The sequence below is a fragment of the Piliocolobus tephrosceles genome, chromosome 7 (genome assembly GCF_002776525.5).
Source record: "Piliocolobus tephrosceles isolate RC106 chromosome 7, ASM277652v3, whole genome shotgun sequence".
Classification (NCBI taxonomy): domain Eukaryota; kingdom Metazoa; phylum Chordata; class Mammalia; order Primates; family Cercopithecidae; genus Piliocolobus; species Piliocolobus tephrosceles.
The window spans coordinates 20,470,586-20,492,181 of record NC_045440.1 but is presented as its reverse complement, the minus strand read 5'-3'; the positions used below and the strand labels follow the sequence as shown (position 1 = coordinate 20,492,181).

The following is a 21,596-nucleotide window of genomic DNA, read 5'->3' as shown; positions in this document are numbered from 1 at the left end:
CAATGAATGAAATGGTCAGAGGAGCAAACACAAGCCTGATAACACCCAGTGGTTGTACAAAGCCGGTGGGAAAAGAAACTGAAACAATCTTCTACAGGGTAATTTGTCAAGATATAGTTAACTATCGTATTATATTGGATATATATTAAAAGGCTCTAGAATGTTCAGCCCTTCCATTAAGTAATTCTACTTCTGAGTACGTGGCCTAAAAAAAATCAGATGTACAGAGACTTATGTGTAAGATGAGATTTCATGCAGCCACTAAAAATTACACACATCTGGCTGGGCACAGTGGCTCACACCTGTAATCTCAGCACTTTGGGAGGCTGAGGTGGGCAGATTGCCTGAGCTCAGGAGTTCAAGACCAGTCTGGGAAACATAGCGAAACTCTGTCTCTACTAAAATACAAAAAATTAGCCAGACGTGGCGGCATGCACCTGTAGTCCCAGCTCTTCGGGAAGCTGAGGCAAGGGAACTGTTTCAACCCAGGAGGCAGAGGTTGCAGTGAGATGAGATCGTGCTACTGCACTCCTGCCTGAGCAAGAGAGAGAGACACTGTTTCAAAAAAAAAAAAAAAAAGAAAGAAAGAAAGAAAAAGAAAAAAAAAATTAGCCAGGCATGGTAGCCTGTAATTCCAGCTACTCAGGAGGCTGAGGCAGGAGAACCACTTGAACCCGAGAGGCAAAGGGTGCAGTGAGCTGAGATCGCACCACTGTACTCCAGCCTGGGTGATAGAGTGAGACTCCGTCTCAATTAAAAAAACAATTATACACATCTGTATTTACTACAGTAACACATACATTGTATATTATTATATGCAAACTCAGTACATGCATATATCAAACCAAGTTCTCCTTACCACAAATTTAAATAAAACTCCTTCTCAAAGCATAGCAGATGTCTATTCAGATGCTTATCTCAGTATGACTAGGGACAAGGGCACATATATTCAGTGCAGTTATTCTACAACAAAAAATCTAAACAGGGCTGGGTGCCATGGCTCACGCCTATAATCCCAACACTTTGAAAGGCTGAGGTAGGAGGGTCCCTTGAAGCCAGGAGTTCAAGACCAGCCTAGGAAACATAGCAAGACCCTGTCTCTACAAAAAATTAAAAATTAGCTGGACATGGTAGCACACCTGTAGTCCTGACTACTCGGAAGGCTGAGGTGGTAGGATCACTTGAACCCAGGAGTTCAGGGTTACAGTGAGCTATGATCAAACCACTGTATACCAGCCAGGGTGACAAAACAAGACCCTGTCTCTGGCGGAAAAAACAAAAAGAATAATGTCTAATGTGTATTATTACCAGCTGTTACTGAACTTTTCAGAAAATCATCAGCAAGTGAAAGATAGATCCCACTATTCACTCACATGACATCCAGCACAGAGTCATTTCGAATGACCTTATGGGAGACATCAGCTAGCAGGAAGAGCCCTCCGTCTGTCCTTCGGATGCTAGCTGCATAGCCTGGCCAGATCTGCAATCTGGAGAGAGAGGTGGTCTTAACTGTAGGATTTTCAAAGAACACATATACTTCCATGCCCCCATGTGAACAATACTTTGAGGTCATACTGCCCTTTCCTAATAGTAATGAGAAAGCCTCAGGAAACTAAGTTAACTGACATCATTGCAAACTCACTGAAAAACCAAACTAAGGAAGAGATTTAGTTGATAAATTGTATTCACTACCATAAACTACTGCTGAGATTATGGTACTAAATACAATGGTTGTAATGGAAAATTTCTTTCCAGAATAGTGAGGAAGAGGAAAAAAGTACCAACCTGTGTTGCTGTAGTACCATAGCACTTGTAGGGTCATAAAAGTTTCTCCCCACAAGCTTCATATCTAAAAGTTTCATTACCCTGAAATAAAAAGCAATTATGAGTTTTCTAACAGAAGAGTAATAAAATTACGTTCCATTATTCTTAGCTACATTTGCCTTTGGAAGTCTGAAAGGTTAGAAATGTTTGTGCTCCACCAACATGGCACATGTATACATATGTAACCTGCACGTTATGCACATGTACCCTAGAACTTAAAGTATAATAAAAAAATAAATAAATAAAAAATTAAAAAAAAAAAATTAAAAAAAAAAAAAAGAAATGTTTGTGCTCTTTGTAGAAGACAGCTTTTATATTGAGAACAATCTTGCTAAAAGAAAACCAAAAACTGCCAAAGCATTTGACTGAAAAAGCAAAGTAAAATGACAGCAGTCTTTTCCACTTACTAGCTGACCAAACACTGAGTTGATTTCCCAGGTTTGATGTACATTACTTTTCACCATTAACTATGAAGAATCAAGAGAGCCCATTGCTAAGTTTGTGAATAACAGTGTGGCAAAGGTAGTTACGTTTTTTTCCTGGCAGTACAGCTTACTAGGTAGAAATTAGGTTCTGTGGGCCGGGTGCGGTGGCTTACGCCTGTAATCCCAGCACTTTGGGAGGCTGAGGCCTCCCAAATCAGGAGGTCAGGAGATCAAGACCCTCCTGGCCAACATAATGAAACATCATCTCTGTTAAAAACATAAAAATTAGCCAGGCGTGGTGCCATATCCCTGTAATCCCACCTACTCAGGAGACTGAGGCAGGAGAATCACTTGAACCAGGGAGTCGGAGGTTGCAGTGAGCCAATATTACACCACTACACCACAGCCTGGTGACAGAACGAGACTCTGTCTCAAAATAAAAATTAAAAAAAGAAATTAGGTTCTGTCTTTCATTAAATAAGAGGTAGTTTGAGAATAGCGGCTGTATGAAAAGCAGGATGTTTCAAAAGAAGTTAAACAATTATAAGCTATCTGTAATCCAAAAATTCAAGAGACTGAAAAAAAATCCTTCCACCAAATATTTTTACACACAACTTCTTTAAGTAGCCCCCTTGTTACTGTCACCATTAAATATGCACTATAAACAGCTCCTTTCAAAGTTCCTGAACACACCCAGAGGAACCCATTCTCCTATCCATCTACCTCCAAACCTAATTTCATATATCCAAATCTGGTCTACCACTTGTGAGATAATTTTTGAGTAAGCCCTAATCCCATCCATTTATTCATTAAATGCTTCCAAACCCATCTAGAATACACTGTCACATATTTCCATCCAAGCATCTTGAAGAACATTATTGCAAATACAAGACTGAAGTTAAAGGACAACAGAACTTCAGCTGTTTCCTTACCGACGGAAAACAACATTGTAGAAGGGAATGCACAGGTCAGAGCAGGGCTCCAGGATCTTTGTCATCTGAATCTTAATGCTGATTTCAGCACTGTCTGTTTTCCTTTGACTTTTTAACTCAAGAACCTAACAAATAAATACACACAGGTAAAACAAAATGACAAAACTAAGAACTAATGACCAAGTCCTAATCTAATTCAACTGTGTTCTTAAGAACACTAAAATATCTGAAAACATTTTTCTACTTTTCCCCTCACTTTGCTGTCCACACTGGCAAAAGCACAGCATGATGACTATGGTTCAGAAAAATGATTTGGTAAGAGAATTCCAACCAAGTTTACATTTGCAATTTTTTTTGTTGTTGTTTTGTTTTGGAGACCATGTCTCACTCTGTCACCCAGGCTGGAGTGCAGTGGCACGACCTCTGCTCACTGCAAGCTTCATGCCATTCTCCTGCCTCAGCCTCCCAAGTAGCTGGGACTACAGCCACCACACCCAGCTAATTTTTTGTATTTTTAGTAGAGATGGGGTTTCACCGTGTTAGCCAGGATGGTCTCGATCTCCTTACTTCGTGATTCACCCACCTCAGCCTCCCGAAGTGCTAGGATTACAGGTGTGAGCCACTGCGCCTGGCCTACATTTGCAATTTTAAGTTACTCTTTATCACTGAGGTCACAGACTTCCAAGCATTCCTCATGTGAGAAGGTGCTTCTTATGGAATTCAAACCTAAAATGTGCTGTTATGTCCTGCAAAAATGTCTTCCCATCTATGAAGAGAAAAATACAACTCAAACGTACAGGAATTCTATGGTTTCCTACTCGTCAAAACACCAGTGCTGGGCCAGGCGAAGTGACTCACGCCTGTAATCCCAGGGCTTTGGGAGTTCAAGACCAGCCTGGGCAATATAGACCCAATCTCTTAAAAGCAAAACCAAACAAAAAACACTAGAGCACTCTTAGGGTTCATCTGAAAGCCCATTTCCTGTTTGGTCTCACTTGTTGAAGCTTAACAGGCAGATAGAGAATAGATCCATCAAACGCAGTGACATTGCCGGTGACAGCTTGATGGTCCTTCAACATGCCGAACCTCATGCTTTTGCACTCCACATTGGGGCTGGAAAATAATGAAAAGGATTTTCCTTCAACTTGACTCATACAGCAATCTTTACCACAGTTGTGCAACAGGTGCTAGTTACCCAGTAACTGCTGCTCCATCTAGAGGCCATATTAAAAATTATCTATCTGACTAGAACTTTGACTCAAGAATACCTGCTCGCAGCTGAAACATCAGAAAATATAGGTTAAAAAAAAAATAAAAACCACCCCTAAATTCTACCACCAAAGGACACCTGCCTTAGCATGTCAGTGTGTATTCTTCCATATATACATATTTGTTTTTGAGATGGAGTCTCGCTCTGCCGCCCAGGATGGAATGCAGTGGCGCGATCTTGGCTCACTGCAATCTCCACCTCCCAGGTTCAAGCGATTCTCCCATTGTTTCCTTAACATTTGTCAATCCATTTTCAGAGGAAGGGTTCTCCCCCCCTCCCTTTTTTTTTTTTTTTTTTTTTTTTTTTTTGAGACAGGGTCTTGCTCTGTCACCCAGGCTGAAGTACAGTGGCATGATCATGGCTCACTGCAGTCTCAAACTTGTGGGCTCAAGTGATCCTTCTGCCTCAGGCCCCCAAGTAACTGGGACTCTAAGTGTACCACTAGACCTGGCTAACTTAAAAAACATTTTTCTTTTTTTGCCCTGGCACAGTGGCCCATGCCTGTAATCCCAGCACTTTGGGAGGCCGAGGTGGGTGGATCACTTGAGACCAGGAGTTCAAGATCACTCTGGCCACCATGGTGAAACCCTGTTCTACTAAAAATACAAAAAAATCAGCGGGGTGTGGTGGCATGTGGTTGTAATACCAGCTACTCGGAGGCTGAGGCATGAGAATCGCTTCAGTCTGGGAGATGGAGGTAGCACTGAGGTGAGACTGTGCCACTGCACTCCGGCCTGGGCAACAAAGTGAGACTGTCTCAAAAAAATAAATAAACTAAAATTTTTTGTTGTTGTTACCTAGGATAGTCTTGAACTCCTAGCCTTAAGCAACTCTCCCTCCTTGGCCTCCCTAAGTGCTGGGTTACAGACATGAGCCACTGCACGCAGCCCTCTCCCCTCTTTAATGCTCACCTCTTTGCTGTACATTTCACAACAAGCCTGTTTCCTAGGATCCAATTTCCCCCGCTTTTCTGGCTACTTCCCTCTACCTGTTGTATGTGCTCAGCTCTGCTTTCTTACCTCATAGAAACTATTAGAGCAAAAAAAAAAAAAAGAAACTATTAAAGCAATCCTGTTGCCTTCTATAATTATTCCATTTTCTCATTCCTCTTACAAACTTTTTAAATGACTGGCCAAGTCACTGGCTACTTCTTATGGCCTATACCCTCCTTGGTGCTTTTCATATTCCCTTTTTTTTTTTTTATCTCTACAACTCTAACAAAACTACTAGAATATCACACCACCCTCAACAAGCATATCCAGTTGCTTTTTTTCCTGTGGCCAAAGTCAACCACCTTCTCATTATCTTCATTCAAATGAGTCCTTCCTTTGGTCTTTATAACATACCTTCAGAATATTTTCTCCCTAACTGTTCCTTTCTTCTCTCTTTCACTTCAGTTCTTCCTCTTGTGTCATCAACTAGCAGCTGTCCTTCATAAATTCAGCCTTCCTAGTATAGCTACCTTTAGAAACAGTATGGAAATTTCTGGCCAGGCATGGTGGTTTATGCCGGTAATCCCAGCACTTTGGGAGGCCAAGGCAGGTGGATTACTTGAGGTCAGGAGTTTGAGACCAGCCTGGTCAACATGGCAAAACTCCGACTCTACCAAAAAAAAAATACAAAAATTAGCCAGGCATGGGGGCGCTCGCCTGTAATCCCAGCTACTAGGAGGATGAGGCAAGAGAATTGCTTGAACCTGGGAGGCAGAAGTTGCAGTGAGCTGAGATTGCACCACTGCATTCCAGCCTGGGTGACAGATTGAGACCCTGTCTCAAAACAAAAACAAAAAAAAAAAAAAGAAAGAAAAGAAATAGTATGAAAGTTTCTTTAAAAAGCTAAAAATAGTACTACATATGATTCAACAATCCCACTTCTGGGTATTTATCCAAAGGAATTAAAATCAGTGTGTCAAAGAGATATATGTGCACTCCCATGTTCACTGCAGCACTATTCACAACAAGCAAGACATAGAATCAATCTAAGTGTCCACCAATGGATGAATGGATAAAGTGGTATACATACACAATGGAATACTATATAGCCTTTAAAAAGAAGTACATCCTGTCATTTGTGACAATATGAAAGGATCTGGAGAGTATTATGCTAAGTGAAATAAGATAGGCACAGAAAGACAAATACCATCTGATCCATATATGGAATCCAAAAAGTTGAACTCATTGTGAACAGAGAGTAGGAACATGGCTACCAGAGGCTGGGGGTGAGGGGTATGGGGAAATGGCAGAAGTTGGTTAAAAGGTACAAAGTTTCAGACAGACAGGTGGAGTAAGTTTTAGTGATCTACGGTAACCATAGTTAACAACAGCGTGCATTTCAAAATTCTTAAAAGAGATTCTAAATGTTTTCACCACAAAAAACAGTAAGTAGGTGAGGTGATAGATATGTCAATTAGCCTGATTTAATCTTTCTATTATGTATACATTATCAAAACATCATATTGTACTCATACATATACACAACTATTTTTCAATTAAAAAAACTGAGACTTCTACATCATCTAATTTTCTTCATAGGTATTTCAAAACACTTATTTTCACAATTCCAGCTAAGAACTTCTAGCTAATGACTCCTCTAAGATATTAAAAGAGAACACAAACTAATATAAACTATTTTTAAATAGTAATAAATCCTAAAATTATTGATATAAAACTGAAGTTATCTTTCTTCATTTTTCTCACCCCTAAATTTAACCCTAGACTGTCACTGGAGAGATGTCAGATGTTGGTATGATGGCTCATGCAGGGAAGGATCCAGGTTTCATGGGGCATGGATTTCACACCACTGGTGGGGGAGGGGAGGGTTCTTTAAGAAAAAGAATACAAAATTACACATATGAAATAAGTTAAAAGATCATGGAAGACATCTAATGCAAGTTTTAAAAGGCCCTGAACTTAAGCTTCATTAACTTCACATTAAATTAACTTCTAGCCTCATGTATAAATCTATACTCTATGAAGTTAAAACAGGGACTGGTAATATAGCTAAATACATACACACAGTTTAAGATTAACCTTAAACTTCCTATAAGGATCTGAGTAAATGCATTATCTCATTGAGAGGTCCACCAGGAACTGTATAGGACAATATTCAGTTATTCCAGGGGAACTATTTCTTTACTGCCCTCTAAGAAGTGAACAATACAAAGGAAAGCTCTGAATACCTGAAAGTCACATGATATTGATAAACTGCTTCATTATGACATTGTATTTGGATGAGGTTCAGTCCCAAAGACTGAGGTGTTCCTTTTGATCCCTGCTTCACAATAAGCTCTCTAGAAAATAAAAACAAAAAGCAACTGCATGTATCAAAAACAAAAAACAAAGTAACTAACCAACCCACACAACCAACAACAAAAAGATTAGGAGAAGTAATATTTTTTCACATTTTGCTACAGATACACAAATCAAGAATCAACACTCACGAAAGCACGCTCTGAAGACTAATCATTAGCAAGACCTAATTAGATAAGCAAGGTCACCCTACCTTTCCTAGTAACATTACCAAATAAACTAGGCCCATTAACTAAGAACACAAGGATGAGTTCTATGGAGAAAGATGAAGTGTCATGATATTCTTCCTAAATTATTTCCTTATCTTCAATAAGACAAAGAATTGTCTCAATTGGGAAGGAAATGAAAGGCCGTGAGTCTACTCTTTTGTTGCATGCTATATGTCCACTGTCAACCACATTTAACTTCAGAAATTGTCCCATCTTGGCCAGATGCGGTGGCTCACACCTGTAATCCCAGCACTTTGGGAGGCTGAGGCGGCTGGATCACAAGGTCAGGAGTTCACGACCAGCCTGTCCAAGGTGGTGAGACCCCATCTCTACTAAAAATACAAAAAAATCAGGCGGGGGTGATGGCAGGCGCCTGTAATCCCAACTACTCGGGAGGTTGAGGCAGGGAATTGCTTGAACCCACAAAGCAGAGGTTACAGCGAGCCGAGATTGTGCCACTGCACTGCAGCCTGGGTGACAGCGTGAGACTCCGTCTCAAAAAGAAAAAAAAAATTGTCCCATCTCTTTGTCAATCTCCTACTGGCAAAAAACAAAACACCCTGCAGTACTTATTACCCAGGGAGGATCCAACAAAAATAGATTTTACAATACTACACACCAGCCAAAATGCAGTTTTCACGATCATTACTAAGTAGAGAAGGCAGTGCTCCTGACTTACTTTTCCTTGTGTTCCACAGTCAGGACCAGAGGGCGATCTGGAGAGTGCTGGGGGGACTGGGGCAGAGCTGGTAGTGATGACAGCTGCGGGGGATCCCGGAATGGTGCGCTGAAGGCACAGGGAGGCTTGTCCACTCCTCTGCCAATACCACCTGCTGCTCTTCCCAGTGGTAATAAAGAAGCATCCGAACTCCCTCTTCCAAGCATCCTGAAATGTGGAGAGAGAGGAAAATCGGGGCTTTTTATAATAGCTATGTCCCATCCAGATTATTCCCCCAACTCCACAACCTCTTCCTGGAGGAATCAGCTAAAGTGATCCAAGTTTGAAATTCTCTCAAACCACATACGCCAAGGCCAGGCACAGTGGCTCACGCCTGTAATCCTAGCACTTTGGGAAGCCGAGGTAGGGAGACTGCTTGAGACCAGGAGTTCAAGACCAGCCTAAACAATACAGTGAAACCCCAAACTATAAAAAATACAAAAATTATCCAGGTATGGTGGCTCATGACTGTCGTCCCAGCTACTTGGGTGGCTGAGGTGGGAGGATCGCTTCAGCCTGACAGGTCGAGGCTGCAGTGAGCTGAGACCATACTACTGCACTAAAGCCTGGGCGAGAGAGACAGACCCAAATTAAAAACAAACAAACAAACAAAAAAAAACACAACATATGCCACCATGACTTATGCGCCAACCACTATTGACTGTCACAGCCATCTTCCATAGCAGAATAGAGGAGAAAGTTTGACTCAACGTAATTAAAGAATCACCATAGCTGGGTGCAGTGGCTCACGCCTGTAATCCCAGCACTTTGGGAAGCCAAGGCGGGAGGATTGCCCGACATCAGGAGTTTGGGACCAACCTGGCTAATATGGTGAAACCCCGTCTCTACTAAAAATACAAAAATCAGCTGAGTATGAGGCAGAGGTTGCAGTGAGCTAAGATCGCGGCACGGCACTCCAGCCTGGCGACAGTATGGGACTGTCTCCAAAAAAAAAAAAAAAAAAAATTAGCCAGGCATGGTGGCACACACCTGTAGTCCCAGCTACTCGGCAGGATGAGGCAGGAGAATCGCCTGAACCTGGGAGGCGGAGGTTGCAGTGAACCACCAAGATTGCCCCACTGCATTCCAGCCTGGACAACACACCGAGACTCCGTCTCAAAAAAAAAAAAAAAAAAAAAAAAAAGTCCAGGCACAGCGGCTCATGCCTGTAATCCCAGTACTTTGAGAGGCCAAGGCAGGCGGATCACTTGAGGTCAGGAATTCAAGACCAACTTGACCAACATGATAAAACCCCGTCTCTACTAAAAATACAAAAAATTAGCTGGGCGTGGTGACACATGCGTATAGTCCCAGCTACTCGGGAAGCTGAGGCAGGAGAATTGCTTGAACCTGGGAGGCGGAGGTTGCAGTGAGCCAAGATCAAGGCACTGCACTCCAGCCTGAGCGACAGAGCAAGACTCCGTCTCCAAAAAAAAAACAAAAATCACCACGATCAGGTAATTTTTTAAGAGGACAAATGAATTTCTCAACAGCCCAGGGAGAACTACTTTTACCCTTTTCCAATGTCTAGCTGTATTAACAGCTGCTGACTACTCTTGGGAAATGCACATTCTTTAATATAAAACCAGACATTGATTGTTTATGAGATGACACAACCCTTCTTAGAGTTGCTCTCTGAACTTACAGAGATATTCCATCTGAATTTGATAGTTACCTGAGAGGGTGACTTTACCCACCTATTCCAACCAACGGAGGCCTCTGCCATCTTGCTGTCCCCAGCTGCCAACACTTTTGGATCCCAAAAAGCAGGAGAGAGTTCCTCCTTGTCCTTGCGTACCAGATTAGCAGACAAGCCTCGACCCAAAATGCCTCTACCTGAAAGAAAGAACCGAACCCCAGCAACGACTATGAGTTAAACGTGTTTTAAAGTATAGTTTTTTTTTTTTTAAAGCACAGTTATGTTTCTGAAGATAAACCATTTGGATTTTAGAAGAAACCAATCATATATATCACTGAATTTCTCAAGTTAGTTTTCCACATACCTGATGGAGGCATTTCCCGTTTCAGAGGCGTCTTAGAAACTGTTTCAATGCCCAGGCCTCTGAACATGGAGACCAAACCCACAGACTCCTGTGGAAAGTCAAAGAATAAAGTTCCAAGAGGTAGTTTAAAACCCCAGAAACAAGAGCTTTCTTAGTCTTGTTATATAAGAAAAATCATCTTCAAATTCTATAAATGTTTTAAAAATAAAGAGAAACATATTTTATAAACTTTAAAAAATACTTGTAACTATGTGATATTAGGTCTTAAAGCACAGTTACACTTATAGCCCATGATTTGATATGCAGTATAACAAAATGCAACAGAACAGAGTTAACTTTTCCATTTTGATTTGATGAACAGCATAACAAAATGCAACAGGACAGAATTAACTTTTCCATTTTTCTATTTCCTGCATATTCAAGGCAAGAGAGAACAAGTGTACTGGTTAATAAATTTCAAAAAAGCTGGATCATTTATGAATATCAGAGGTTTGGGTAACCTGCTACTGTTTTCCTATGGCAGTCTTGAATGTCTACTACTGTTACACCAGTTGGATCTGACATTAATAAAAGCTACGTATAGACTCAAGCAATTCATTTGAGTCAACATGTAAGATTACTGTCATAAACTTCTCTCCTTACAAAAATATTATATTTGACAATGTAAACTCTACTTAAAATAATCCTAACTTCATTATTAGGTTCTTCCTACATTTGCTAACTCTCTTTGACATATTAATTATAGACAAATATTATTCTCGAAATTACTTTATAATTAAAAATTGAAGAATATACACATGTTAAGTGTTCACACAGCAGCAGCAATAACTGAAGATCCTGTTTTTCTTTAAGATCTGTTCACTGGGCAATGAGCCTTCCAAAATGAACAAATGTTAAGTATTATTACCTCTGAGGCAGGAACTGCTGCTACTATCATAAAGTCAAAACCAGAGTGAAAATCTAAATATTCAGAAAAGAACAAGAGGTTGTACCTTTAGCCCTAACAATTACAGATGGAGGGATGGAGGGATGATTGGAAGCTAGAGGATCTACGGTACTTACCAAGTCCATCTAGCATTCATTACGCGGTACTTCCTCATACCTCTAGAAACTCTAGATTTAAAACATCTGCCCAGATGTATCTATTTGTTAAAGAAAACAAAAAAAGACAACCTTGTTTCTGTTTAGGGTTTCCCAGTTTTGCAAGCACTTTGTGGTTGTTGTTGTTGTTGTTTGAGATGGAGTCTTGCTCTGTCGCCTAGGCTGGAGAACAGTGGCAAGATCTCAGCTCACTGCAACCTCCGCCTCCAGGGTCCAAGCAATTATCCTGCCTTAGCTTCCTGAGTAGCTGGGATTACAGGGGCACACCACCACACCTGGCTAATTTCTGTATTTTTAGTAGAGACGGGGTTTCACCATGTTGGTCAGGCTGGTCTTGAACTCCTGACCTCAGATGATCCACGTGCCTCGGCCTCCCAAAATGCTGGGATTACAGGCGTGAGCCACCGTGCCCAGCCCTGCAAGCACTTTGTAATCCATTACTTCCTCTGACGGCGGACAGGTAAGCTATATGCCTCTCCTCTGCATCCTGAAGTGGTCTTACCCTTTGTGCTGGCCCCCTCTGTGTGCTTGGCTCCTCTGGCTTTCCAAACACATGGCCTCTGCCTGCAGGTACTCCCCTGCCCAGAGCTGGGTCCAAAGGTTTAGAAGCTTGTAGCCAACAGCCTGGCATCCGTACAGCCTGGTACTGGGATGGGTGGACAGGAGACTGGCCCCTGAATGATGGTCGGAAAGGATCCATGGAAAGGCTGTAGAGAACACGTGTGTTGATCCTGTTCTGGTTAATTACCTGCCAGCATTTTCAAAAGATTAAGGTTCCCAACTGTTTTCCTTTTCCTTCAAGACACACTCACAAAGCATTAAAATAATATTTTGAGTCAGTCCAGTAACATGCCCAGCCTTCTACAACATATTCACTTCAAAGGCTTCTATATGATCTGTAATATTCTAAACACCCTTCATTAACAATCCCTTAGAGCAGTGGTCCCCAACCTTTTTGGCACCAGAGAATGGTTTCCTGGAAGATAATTTTTCCTTGGACCCAGGGGTAGGGGGATGGTTTCAGAGTGACTCAAATGCACTACATTTATTGTGCACTTTATTTCTATTATTACATTGTGATAATGAAATAAAATAATTATACAACTCACCACAATGTAGGATCAGTGGGAGCCCTGATCTTGTTTTCCTGCAACTAGATGGTCCCATCTGCGGGTGATGGGAGACAGGGACAGATCATCAGGCATTAGACTCTCATAAGGAGCATGCAACCTAGATCCCTCGAATGTGAAGTTCACAAGAGGGTTTGCACAATGAGAATCTAATGCCACCAGGGATCCAACAGGAGGCAGAGCTCAGGTGATACTACGAGCCATGGGGAGCGGCTGTCAATACAGATGAAGCTTTGCTCATTCGCCAACCTCTCATCACCTCGTGCTGTGCAGCCCAGTTCCTAACAGGCCCCCAGCCAGTCTGTGGCCTGGGGGTTGGGAACCCCTGTCTTACAGGCTCACATCCTCCTTGAACTTATATTTTCTACCCAAACAGCCTCTCACAAAACGCAGTCCTATAAGTTAACTAGCTGTTGCATAAGGAAGCAGTTTTTTGGGAGGGTCTCCCTCTGTCGCCCAGGCTGCAGTGCAGTGGCATGATCACTGCTCAATGCAGCCTCAACCTCCTGGGCTCAAGTGACCCTTACATCTCAATCTCCTGAGTAGCTGGGACTACAGGCATGCACCACAACACCCAGCTACTTTGTGTATTTTTTTGTAGAGACAGGGTCTTGACATGTTGCCAAGTCTGGTCTCAAACACCTGGGCTCAAGCAATTTGCTGCCTCAGCACCCCAAAGTGCTGGGATAACAGGCGTGAGCCACCGCACCTGGCTAAGGCAGTTTTTACGTATGGTGATGACTTTGGTTTATAAACAATTTCTTTTTTTTTTTTTTTTTGAGACGCAGTTTCACTCTTGTTGCCCAGGCTGGAATGCAATGGCACAATCTCAGCTCAACGCAACCTCTGCCTCCTGGGTTCAAGTAATTCTCCTGCCCCAGCCTCCCATGTAGCTCGGATTACAGGCATGCGGCACCACGCTCGGCTAATTTTGTATTTTAGTAGAGACGGGGTTTCTCTATGTTGGTCACGCTGGTCTCAAACTCCCGACCTCAGGTGATCAGCTCACCTGGGTCTCCCAAAGTGCTGAGATTACAGGCATGAGTTACGAGTTACTGCGCCTAGCCTGTAAACAATTTCATAGTTAACATAGCCATATCATAAAATTATTGTCAGTAAATATTTATGGGTTTTTGCTTTTAGCCTCTCTTTCCTACATAAGAGTCCTAACTTTTTTCCAGTCTATGATTGCACTAACTTCTTTTCCTTGATCTGTTTAGTTGCTTCTCCGAATCTCTATCCAATTCTTTTTTACAAAATTCTTCCTTTAGGCTGAGTACAGTGGTTCATGCCTGTAACCTCAGCACTCTGGGAGGCCTAGGTGGGATGACCACTTGGGGCCAGGAGTTTGAGGCCAGTACCTTAGGAACACAGTGAGACCCTGTCTCTATAAAAAATTTAAAAATAGAAAAAAAAATTTTTTTAAACTCTCTTCTTTCAGACTCCACCAGAAGTCTCCAGAGGACGCAGTCTTTCTGCTTCGAGCCTACAATACTTGCTCAGTCTCACAGGTTGCATTTAACACCCTTCTCTCCCCCAGGTTACCAGGGGTGAGGCTCTCCTTGGCTTCCCCACCAAATCTAAAGCCCATCAGGTCTCTGCAAAAATCACTTCATAACCTGTAGGTTGGGCGTCGTGGCCCATGCCTGTAATTCCAGCGCTTTGGGAGGCGGGTGGATCACTTAAGGTCAAGAGTTCAAGACCAGCATGGCCAACATGGTGAAACCCTGTCTCTACTAAAAATACAAAAATTAGTCAGGTATGATGGTGCATGCCTGTAATCCCCCCTACTCAGGAGTCTGAGGCACCAGAATCGCTTGAACCCAGCAGGCGGAGGTTGCAGTGAGTCAAGATGTGGCACTCCAGCCTAGGTGACAGAGCAAGATTCTGTTTCAAAAAAAAAATCACTTTATAACCTACAGATTTCAAGACACCCTCTTTAAGGGGCTCCTTTCATTGTCCTGACTTGCCCCTGGTTCCTGAAAAATATTTCTTAACGGAAAAGATTTTTTTTTTTAAGACAGGGTCTTGTTCTGTCATCCACGTTGAGTGAAGTGGTGGGATCTTAACTCACTGCAGTCTCAACCTCCTGTGCTCAAGCAGTCCTCTTGTCTCAGTCTCCCAAGTAGCTAGGACTTCAGGTACCTGCCACCATACCCAGCTAATTTTTTTTTTTTTTTTTTTGAGGCAGAGTCTTGCTCTGTCGCCCAGGCTGAAGTGCAGTGGCCTGATCTCAGCTCACTGCAAGCTCCGCCTCCCGGCTTTACGCCATTCTCCTGCCTCAGCCTCCCTAGTAGCTGGGACTACAGGCGCCTGCCACCTCGCCCAGCTAGTTTTTTTGTATTTTTTAGTAGAGATGGGGTTTCACCGTGTTCGCCAGGATGGTCTCGATCTCCTGATCTCGTGATCCGCCCAACTCGGCCTCCCAAAGTGCTGGGATTACAGGCTTGAGCCACCGCGCCCAGCCCATACCCAGTTAATTTTTTAAAAATTTTGTAGAGATGGGATCTTACCATGTTGCCCAGGCTGGTCTCAAGTGATCCTCCTACCTCAGCCTCCCCAAATGCTGGAAGAAGCCTCTTCTTAACTTTCAAAAAGCTGTCTTGGCCAGGCATGGTGGCTCACGCCTGTAATCCCAGCACTTTGGGAGGCCGAGGCGGGCAGATCACAAGGTCAGGGGTTCGAGACCAGCCTGACCAAAATGGTGACACCCCATCTCCACTGAAAATACAAAAATTAGCCAGGCATGGTGGTGTGCACCTGTAATCCCAGCTACTCGGGAGGCAGAGGCAGGAGAATTGCTTGAACCCAGGAGGCAGAGGTTGTAGTGAGCAGAGATCACACCACTGCACTCCAGCCTGGGCAACAGAGTGAGACTCTGTCTCAAAACAAACAAACAAAAATAAAATTAAAAAGCTGTCTTAAGTATTAGCTACAGAGAAATCATACATTTAAAGAAAAGATTAACACACAATTCCTAGGTCCACATCATAGTGCAGACAGTTCAAGAACCTGAAAAATTTATTGAACTAAACTATCCTCTTTCACACTCTAAATGCAAGATATGACTCCCTTTCTTGAAGGCTATATTTAACTGCTAACACCCCTTTTCGGTGAGCCAGGACTCTGCTCACACCTCCCCACCACCACCCAAAGAATACCAAGCAATCAGTATGCTAACAGCTACATACTCAGAAGCGCTGGACAGCCTCCCTTAAGGGACATCTGGAATCTTCCTCATTGTCCAGGCTTCCCTCAACCCCCAGCATCACTTCTATAGATTCAGGTAGCTACCTCACAGGGCCCTCTCCCAGTGTGGGTTTCCCCTGGGATCAGGTAGCAGATACTTGGCTGACCGAAAGGTTCAATGGTAAAGGAACCCAGGACGGGCTTGGCCTGTCTCCCTCGCATCCCTGAGTGCGCGCTCCGTGCAGAGGCCTCACGACTCGGGCCTAACCAGAAGCAAGGCCCCCGAAGGCGAGACCCACCCCCTTTCCACCCCGAAAAAAGCACCTTTTCCCAAAGCCACAGCCCTGCCGGGGGTTCTCTCTCCTCTTTCAGGCCAAATAAGAGGTTCACCTAGGCCTCCCCTGCCGCCCCCACCTGAGCACTTTCTCTGGGGCCTCAGCGCCGGGCCTCGAATAACGACTTCCCGTCCGCGACCGACCCGCAACCCTTAGCACCTCCCCGAACGGGGAGGGGAGAGGCCCGGGAGGCCGGCTCACCACACGTACTTGAGCAAAAGCCCACCCTACCCGCCCCGGTGTGAACTTGGCCTGCCTGACCTGCCTGGCCTGCCGCAACCGGGGCCAGTCCTCTCACCTGGGCGTGAGTCCTCCTCCTACTCGCTCGCCTCCACGGGCCTCAGAAAAAGATGGCGTTCAACCCACGCCCCAGGGCCCACATGCTCCAGGGCCAATTTCCGCTCTTCGAGGCCGCCGGGGCTGAGCCCATTGGCCACAGGACCTGTCGTTCACAAGAGCAAGCTATCTCATTGGCCCTTCTGCAAGAGAGGCTCGTCCTTTCCAGCAGGTTCGCTGTGCAGGGGTGGTTCGTGCGGAAGGAGCGCTGGAAGTTCTGTGAGCCTCAGCGTTAAAATGTGTTAGGGTTTGGGATCCTGACTCCCTTTCTGGGGGCAACTCCTATAAACAGATTTAGCCTAGGACTCGTGTGTTGAAATTGACTTGCCCCATTCCTGCCAGTTAGAGGATTAGCGATACAGGTGGTGAAAAAGAAACAGTAAGCTCGAGTGCGCATTCAAACACCTAATTCATATGATTTCTGCACATCACTTTCCTTGTACATAAAACAGATAAAAACTAAAAACACCCATTCATAGGGTTGAATGGAAACGTACACACATAATGACATAACGTATGTAAAATACTTAGCACAAGGAGAAGACGACCCTCGATAAATGTTGCCTATTATTATTTATTGATGCCTAAATCTGTAAGCCAAGAAGAACTTTCTAGGAAGCAGATTAAATTATTAGTGGTTACTTGAGCAACTACAGAATGATTTTACCCAAAGAAAGATTTCTGCCCCTCTTCCAACCATTTTGGCAAATAACTGCATCCCTCCCCACACCCAGGTTTTACAGGGTGGTTGAGGTCAAGCTTCTGAAGGCTTTGGTAGATGCTATAGAGACATCCAAAGGCTCTGCATGGAATAGGACTAAAGAAGGATTAACCTTATCTTTTCCAGGTCTCAGATATCCCATGACTTGTTTTAATCCACACATACAAGGGCCCCCCCTCTCCTTCCCGAATGAGGATAGTCTGAAAATTATTGGAGCAGGATGATTTTCAACTCAGGAATCCAGTTGGCACGATGCCCCTTCACTGTTCCTAGACAGTATTTGTTTACCATGATCTAACATTTTCACTTCCTTTACCACACAACCTTCTTAACTTGCAACTGTTGCAATGTTATGTTGTAAGCAATTCTCCAGCCTGTGCAAATACTTAATGGTAGCAAGTGCGGTCAGAAACAGTTATACAAACTGTTTTGTAACCTTCATGAAGATCCAACTCCCTGTTCTTTTAGGAACTCCGACCAAACTTTGCATGACACCCTTATTGTATACACACGAAACAATATTTTGGGGGCAGGATTCAGCAAATCTTCTAGTTGAAGTAAGGAAATAATAATCCTCAGATAATTTCCTGAACATGTCTTCTATTTGGGAATCTAAACCAAGAGCACCATCACAAAGGGTAGGCACATTGAGTTTTCTATATTTCTATATCCTGTCCATCCGTGCAAGTGTAGGTGGCCTTTGTACAGTATTTCTAGCCAATCCAGACATCATGAACACTACTTATTTAACCAAAGGAAAATCCATATAGTCTTGCTGTTGATTGGACATAAAAATGGTTGAAGCTTTCTGAAACATGGAAATCTATTTAGAATCTTTCAAAATAATATATCTTGGAGATTATATTCCCTAAGAGTACTTTAATTGTTAATTAGCCATCCCTAGGATATTGATTAAAAAGGACACACATAATCTAATCACAAAAAGATGAGTATGTGAGGAGATAGATATGTTAATTAATTTGGTTTAATTCTACAATGTAAACAAATATCAGAATATCATAGTGTACCACATAACCATATGTAATTGCTATTTGTTAAGAAAGGGGCAAAAAGAGTACACATATTACACTAAGAGAAAATTACAGATTTTTTTTTTTTTTTTTTTGAGGCAGAGTCTTGCTCTGTCGCCCAGGCTGGAGTGCAGTGGCGCGATCTCAGCTCACTGCAAGCTCCGCCTCCCGGGTTCACGCCATTCTCCTGCCTCAGCCTCCCTAGTAGCTGGGACTACAGGTGCCCGCCGCCATGTCCGGCTAATTTTCTTGTATTTTCAGTAGAGACGGGGTTTCACCATGTTAACCAGGATGGTCTCGATCTCCTGACCTCATGATCCACCCGCCTCGGCCTCCCAAAGCACTGGGATTACAGGCATGAGCCACTGCAGATTTTTTTTTTAACTCAAAATTAAGTCACAACACCAAATTCTGTCCACCTGGCCCTGCCAGTCTCTAAAATTCAGAGTGAAAATTGCCCCATAACTATACATAATCTGAATTTTCCCAAGCAGTCATGACTCCAAATACCTTGGGCGCTTGGTCCACATAAATATTTCTATTCCAACCATGTATTCTGATTTGTTGTTGTTGTTGATGTTGTTGCTGTTCAGAAAATAAAATCACCAGAGCCACAGCAAGATTAAGGGCAGAAAATTACATTATTGGTGGGGCCTAAAACCTATAGGAAAGATTTCATTTAATGTAGACCTATGCGGTACGTCTGGGTTCCTGGCAGAGAGAACTAGAAATCCTTTCAGGAGAAATACACCAGGCTCCCAAAACTCCCATGTAAAAGGTATCAATAAATATGAGCTCACAAAACACATCAGGCTGAATAAAAGGAGGACACACAATCTAATCAAAAAAAATGGGCAAAAGCTACGGTGGCTCACACCTGTAATCCCAGCACTTTAGGAGGCCGAGGTGGGCAGATGGCCTGAGGTCAGGAGTTTGAGACCAGCCTGGCCAACGTGGTGAAACCCTGTCCCTACTGAAAATACAAAAATTAGCCAGGCATGGTGGTGCGTGCCTGTGATCCCAGCTACTCGGGAGGCTGAGGCAGGAGAATCGCTTGAACCCAGGAGGCGGAGGTTGCAGTGAGCCGAGATCAAGCCACTGCACTCCGGCCTGGGCAACAAGTGCAAAACTCTGTCTCAGAAATAAAAAAGAGGGGGGCGCAAAAGATGTGAGTGGACCTGGGTCAGTCCATTAGTCCCTTTAGTGTTACTATAAAGGAATACCTGAGGCTGGGTAATTTTTAAAGAATAGAGGTTTATTGAGCTCATGGTTATGCTGGCTGGAAGGTTCAAAACTGGACATCTGGTGAGGACCTCGGGGTACTTGCACTCATGGCAGAAGGCAAAGAGACCCAGCCTGTGCAGAGATCACATGGAGAGAGAGGAAGCAAGAAAGAGAGGGGAGGGAGGCGCCAGGTTCTTTTTAACAACCAGCTCTTGTTGGAACTAATAAGCCCTTTAGTAGAGACAGGGTTTCGCCATGTTGCCCAGGCTGTGAATTCAGTGGCTTATGGGTGTGAGCCAACACCCCTGACTGGAGCCATAAAATTTAATGGAATTTGTCCTTCAGTATCTGCGGAGTATTGGTTTTTAGGACCTCCCTCCATGGATACCAAAATTCACAGATGCTCAAGTCTCTTATATAAAATGGTATATTTTATATTTGCATATAACCTATGCACATTTTCCTGTATAATTTAAATCATCTCTAGATGAATTGCAATACCAAATATAGTGTAAATGCTACATAAATAGTTGTTACACTGTATTGTTTAGGGAATAATTACAAGAAAAAGTCTGCACCTGTTCAGTACTGATGCAACCATCCTTTTTGTTTTTTCCAAATATTTTTGATCTGTGGTTGGTTTAATCCATGGATGCAGAACCCATGGATAGGGAGGGCCTATTTAGATGAGACCTTGGATTTGCAATTGATACTGAAATGGTGTAAGACTCTGGGGGCTGTTAGGATGGGGCGAATGTGTTGCATGTGAGAAGAGCATGAATTTGTGGGGGGACAGAGGGAGGAATGTTAGGGAGTGAATTGTGTCCTCCTCACAAAACCTATGTTGAAGCCCTAATCCCGTGTATTTGGAGACAGAGTATGTAGGGAGATAATTAACGTAAATGAGGTAAAGAGGAGCTCTAATCTGATAGGATATGTGTCCTTATAAGAAGAGAAAGAGACATGAGATCTCTATCTCTATCCTTCTCTCTTCATGGAAGCATAGAGACAAGGCCATGTGAGGACACAGCAAGATGGCAGCCATCTATAAGCTAGGGAGACGGTACTCACCAGAAATCAAATTTGCCAGCACCTTGATCATAGAATCGTAGCCTCCAGAGCTGTGAAAAAAATGTATGTTGCTGAGGCCACCCAGTCTGTGGTAATTTGTTATGGCAAGCCTGTCTGACTAATAGAATAACAGATGTCAGCAAGGATGTGGTGGAACAGGAACCCTCTTACATTGCCAGTGGGAATGTAAAATGATGCAGCCTCTTTGGGAAACATTTGGCAGTTTCTCAAAAAGTTAAACAAAAAATTACTGTAGGAATCAAATTTTCACTTCTTGGTAGCTACCTAAGAAAAATGAAAACACGTCCACACAAAACTTGCATGCAAATGTTCACAGCAGCATTACTGATAATTGCCAAAAAACTTCACCTAAATGTTCATCAATTGGTAAATGAATAAACAGAAATTTGTATGCTTAACAATGGGGATACGTCAAAAAAAAAAAAAAAAAAAAAAGGAGGCCAGGTGCGGTGGCTCATGCCTGTAATCCCTGCACTTTGGGAGGCCAAGGTGGGTGGATCACCTGAGGTCAGGAGTTCGAAACCAGCCTGGCCAACATGATGAAACCCCATCTCTACTAAAAATACAAAAAATTAGCTGGGTGTGGTGGTGTGTGTCTGTAATCCCAGCCACTCAGGAGGCTGAGGTAGGAGAATCGCTTGAACGCGGGGGGCGGAGGTTGCAGTGAGCCAAGATCATGCCACTGCACTCCAGCCTGGGCAACAAGAGCAAAACTCCATCTCAAAAAAAAAAAAAAAAAAAAGCAAAA

At 43.2% G+C, this 21,596-nt stretch overlaps 1 protein-coding gene and 1 long non-coding RNA gene across 4 annotated transcripts in view; one reads left to right on the top strand and one right to left on the bottom strand.

Annotated features, from left to right (window-relative positions):
* The window catches only part of PIWIL2 (piwi like RNA-mediated gene silencing 2), an 89,198-nt gene extending 72,355 nt beyond the window's left edge, over positions 1-16,843 (bottom strand). The window contains exons 1-10 of one of the 3 annotated variants that reach the window (XM_023216858.2): positions 16,743-16,843; positions 12,293-12,538; positions 10,690-10,777; positions 10,384-10,522; positions 8,648-8,854; positions 7,630-7,740; positions 4,177-4,294; positions 3,182-3,306; positions 1,786-1,866; positions 1,374-1,487 (exon numbers count right to left, since the gene is read on the bottom strand). In XM_023216858.2, the coding sequence (XP_023072626.1) occupies positions 1,374-1,487; positions 1,786-1,866; positions 3,182-3,306; positions 4,177-4,294; positions 7,630-7,740; positions 8,648-8,854; positions 10,384-10,522; positions 10,690-10,777; positions 12,293-12,490 (1,181 nt within the window). In that variant the 5' untranslated portion in view covers positions 12,491-12,538; positions 16,743-16,843. Of the gene's footprint in view, positions 1-1,373; positions 1,488-1,785; positions 1,867-3,181; positions 3,307-4,176; positions 4,295-7,629; positions 7,741-8,647; positions 8,855-10,383; positions 10,523-10,689; positions 10,778-12,292; positions 12,539-16,111; positions 16,564-16,742 lie in introns of those variants that run through there. The other 2 variants (XM_023216860.2, XM_023216859.1) reach the window with 2 other exon arrangements.
* A 134-nt stretch (positions 16,844-16,977) lies between these two features.
* LOC116418860 overlaps positions 16,978-21,596 on the top strand; it is a 26,871-nt gene continuing 22,252 nt past the window's right edge. The window contains exon 1 of the long non-coding RNA XR_004229028.1: positions 16,978-17,159. This is a non-coding gene — a long non-coding RNA (uncharacterized LOC116418860). The remainder of the gene's footprint in view (positions 17,160-21,596) is intronic.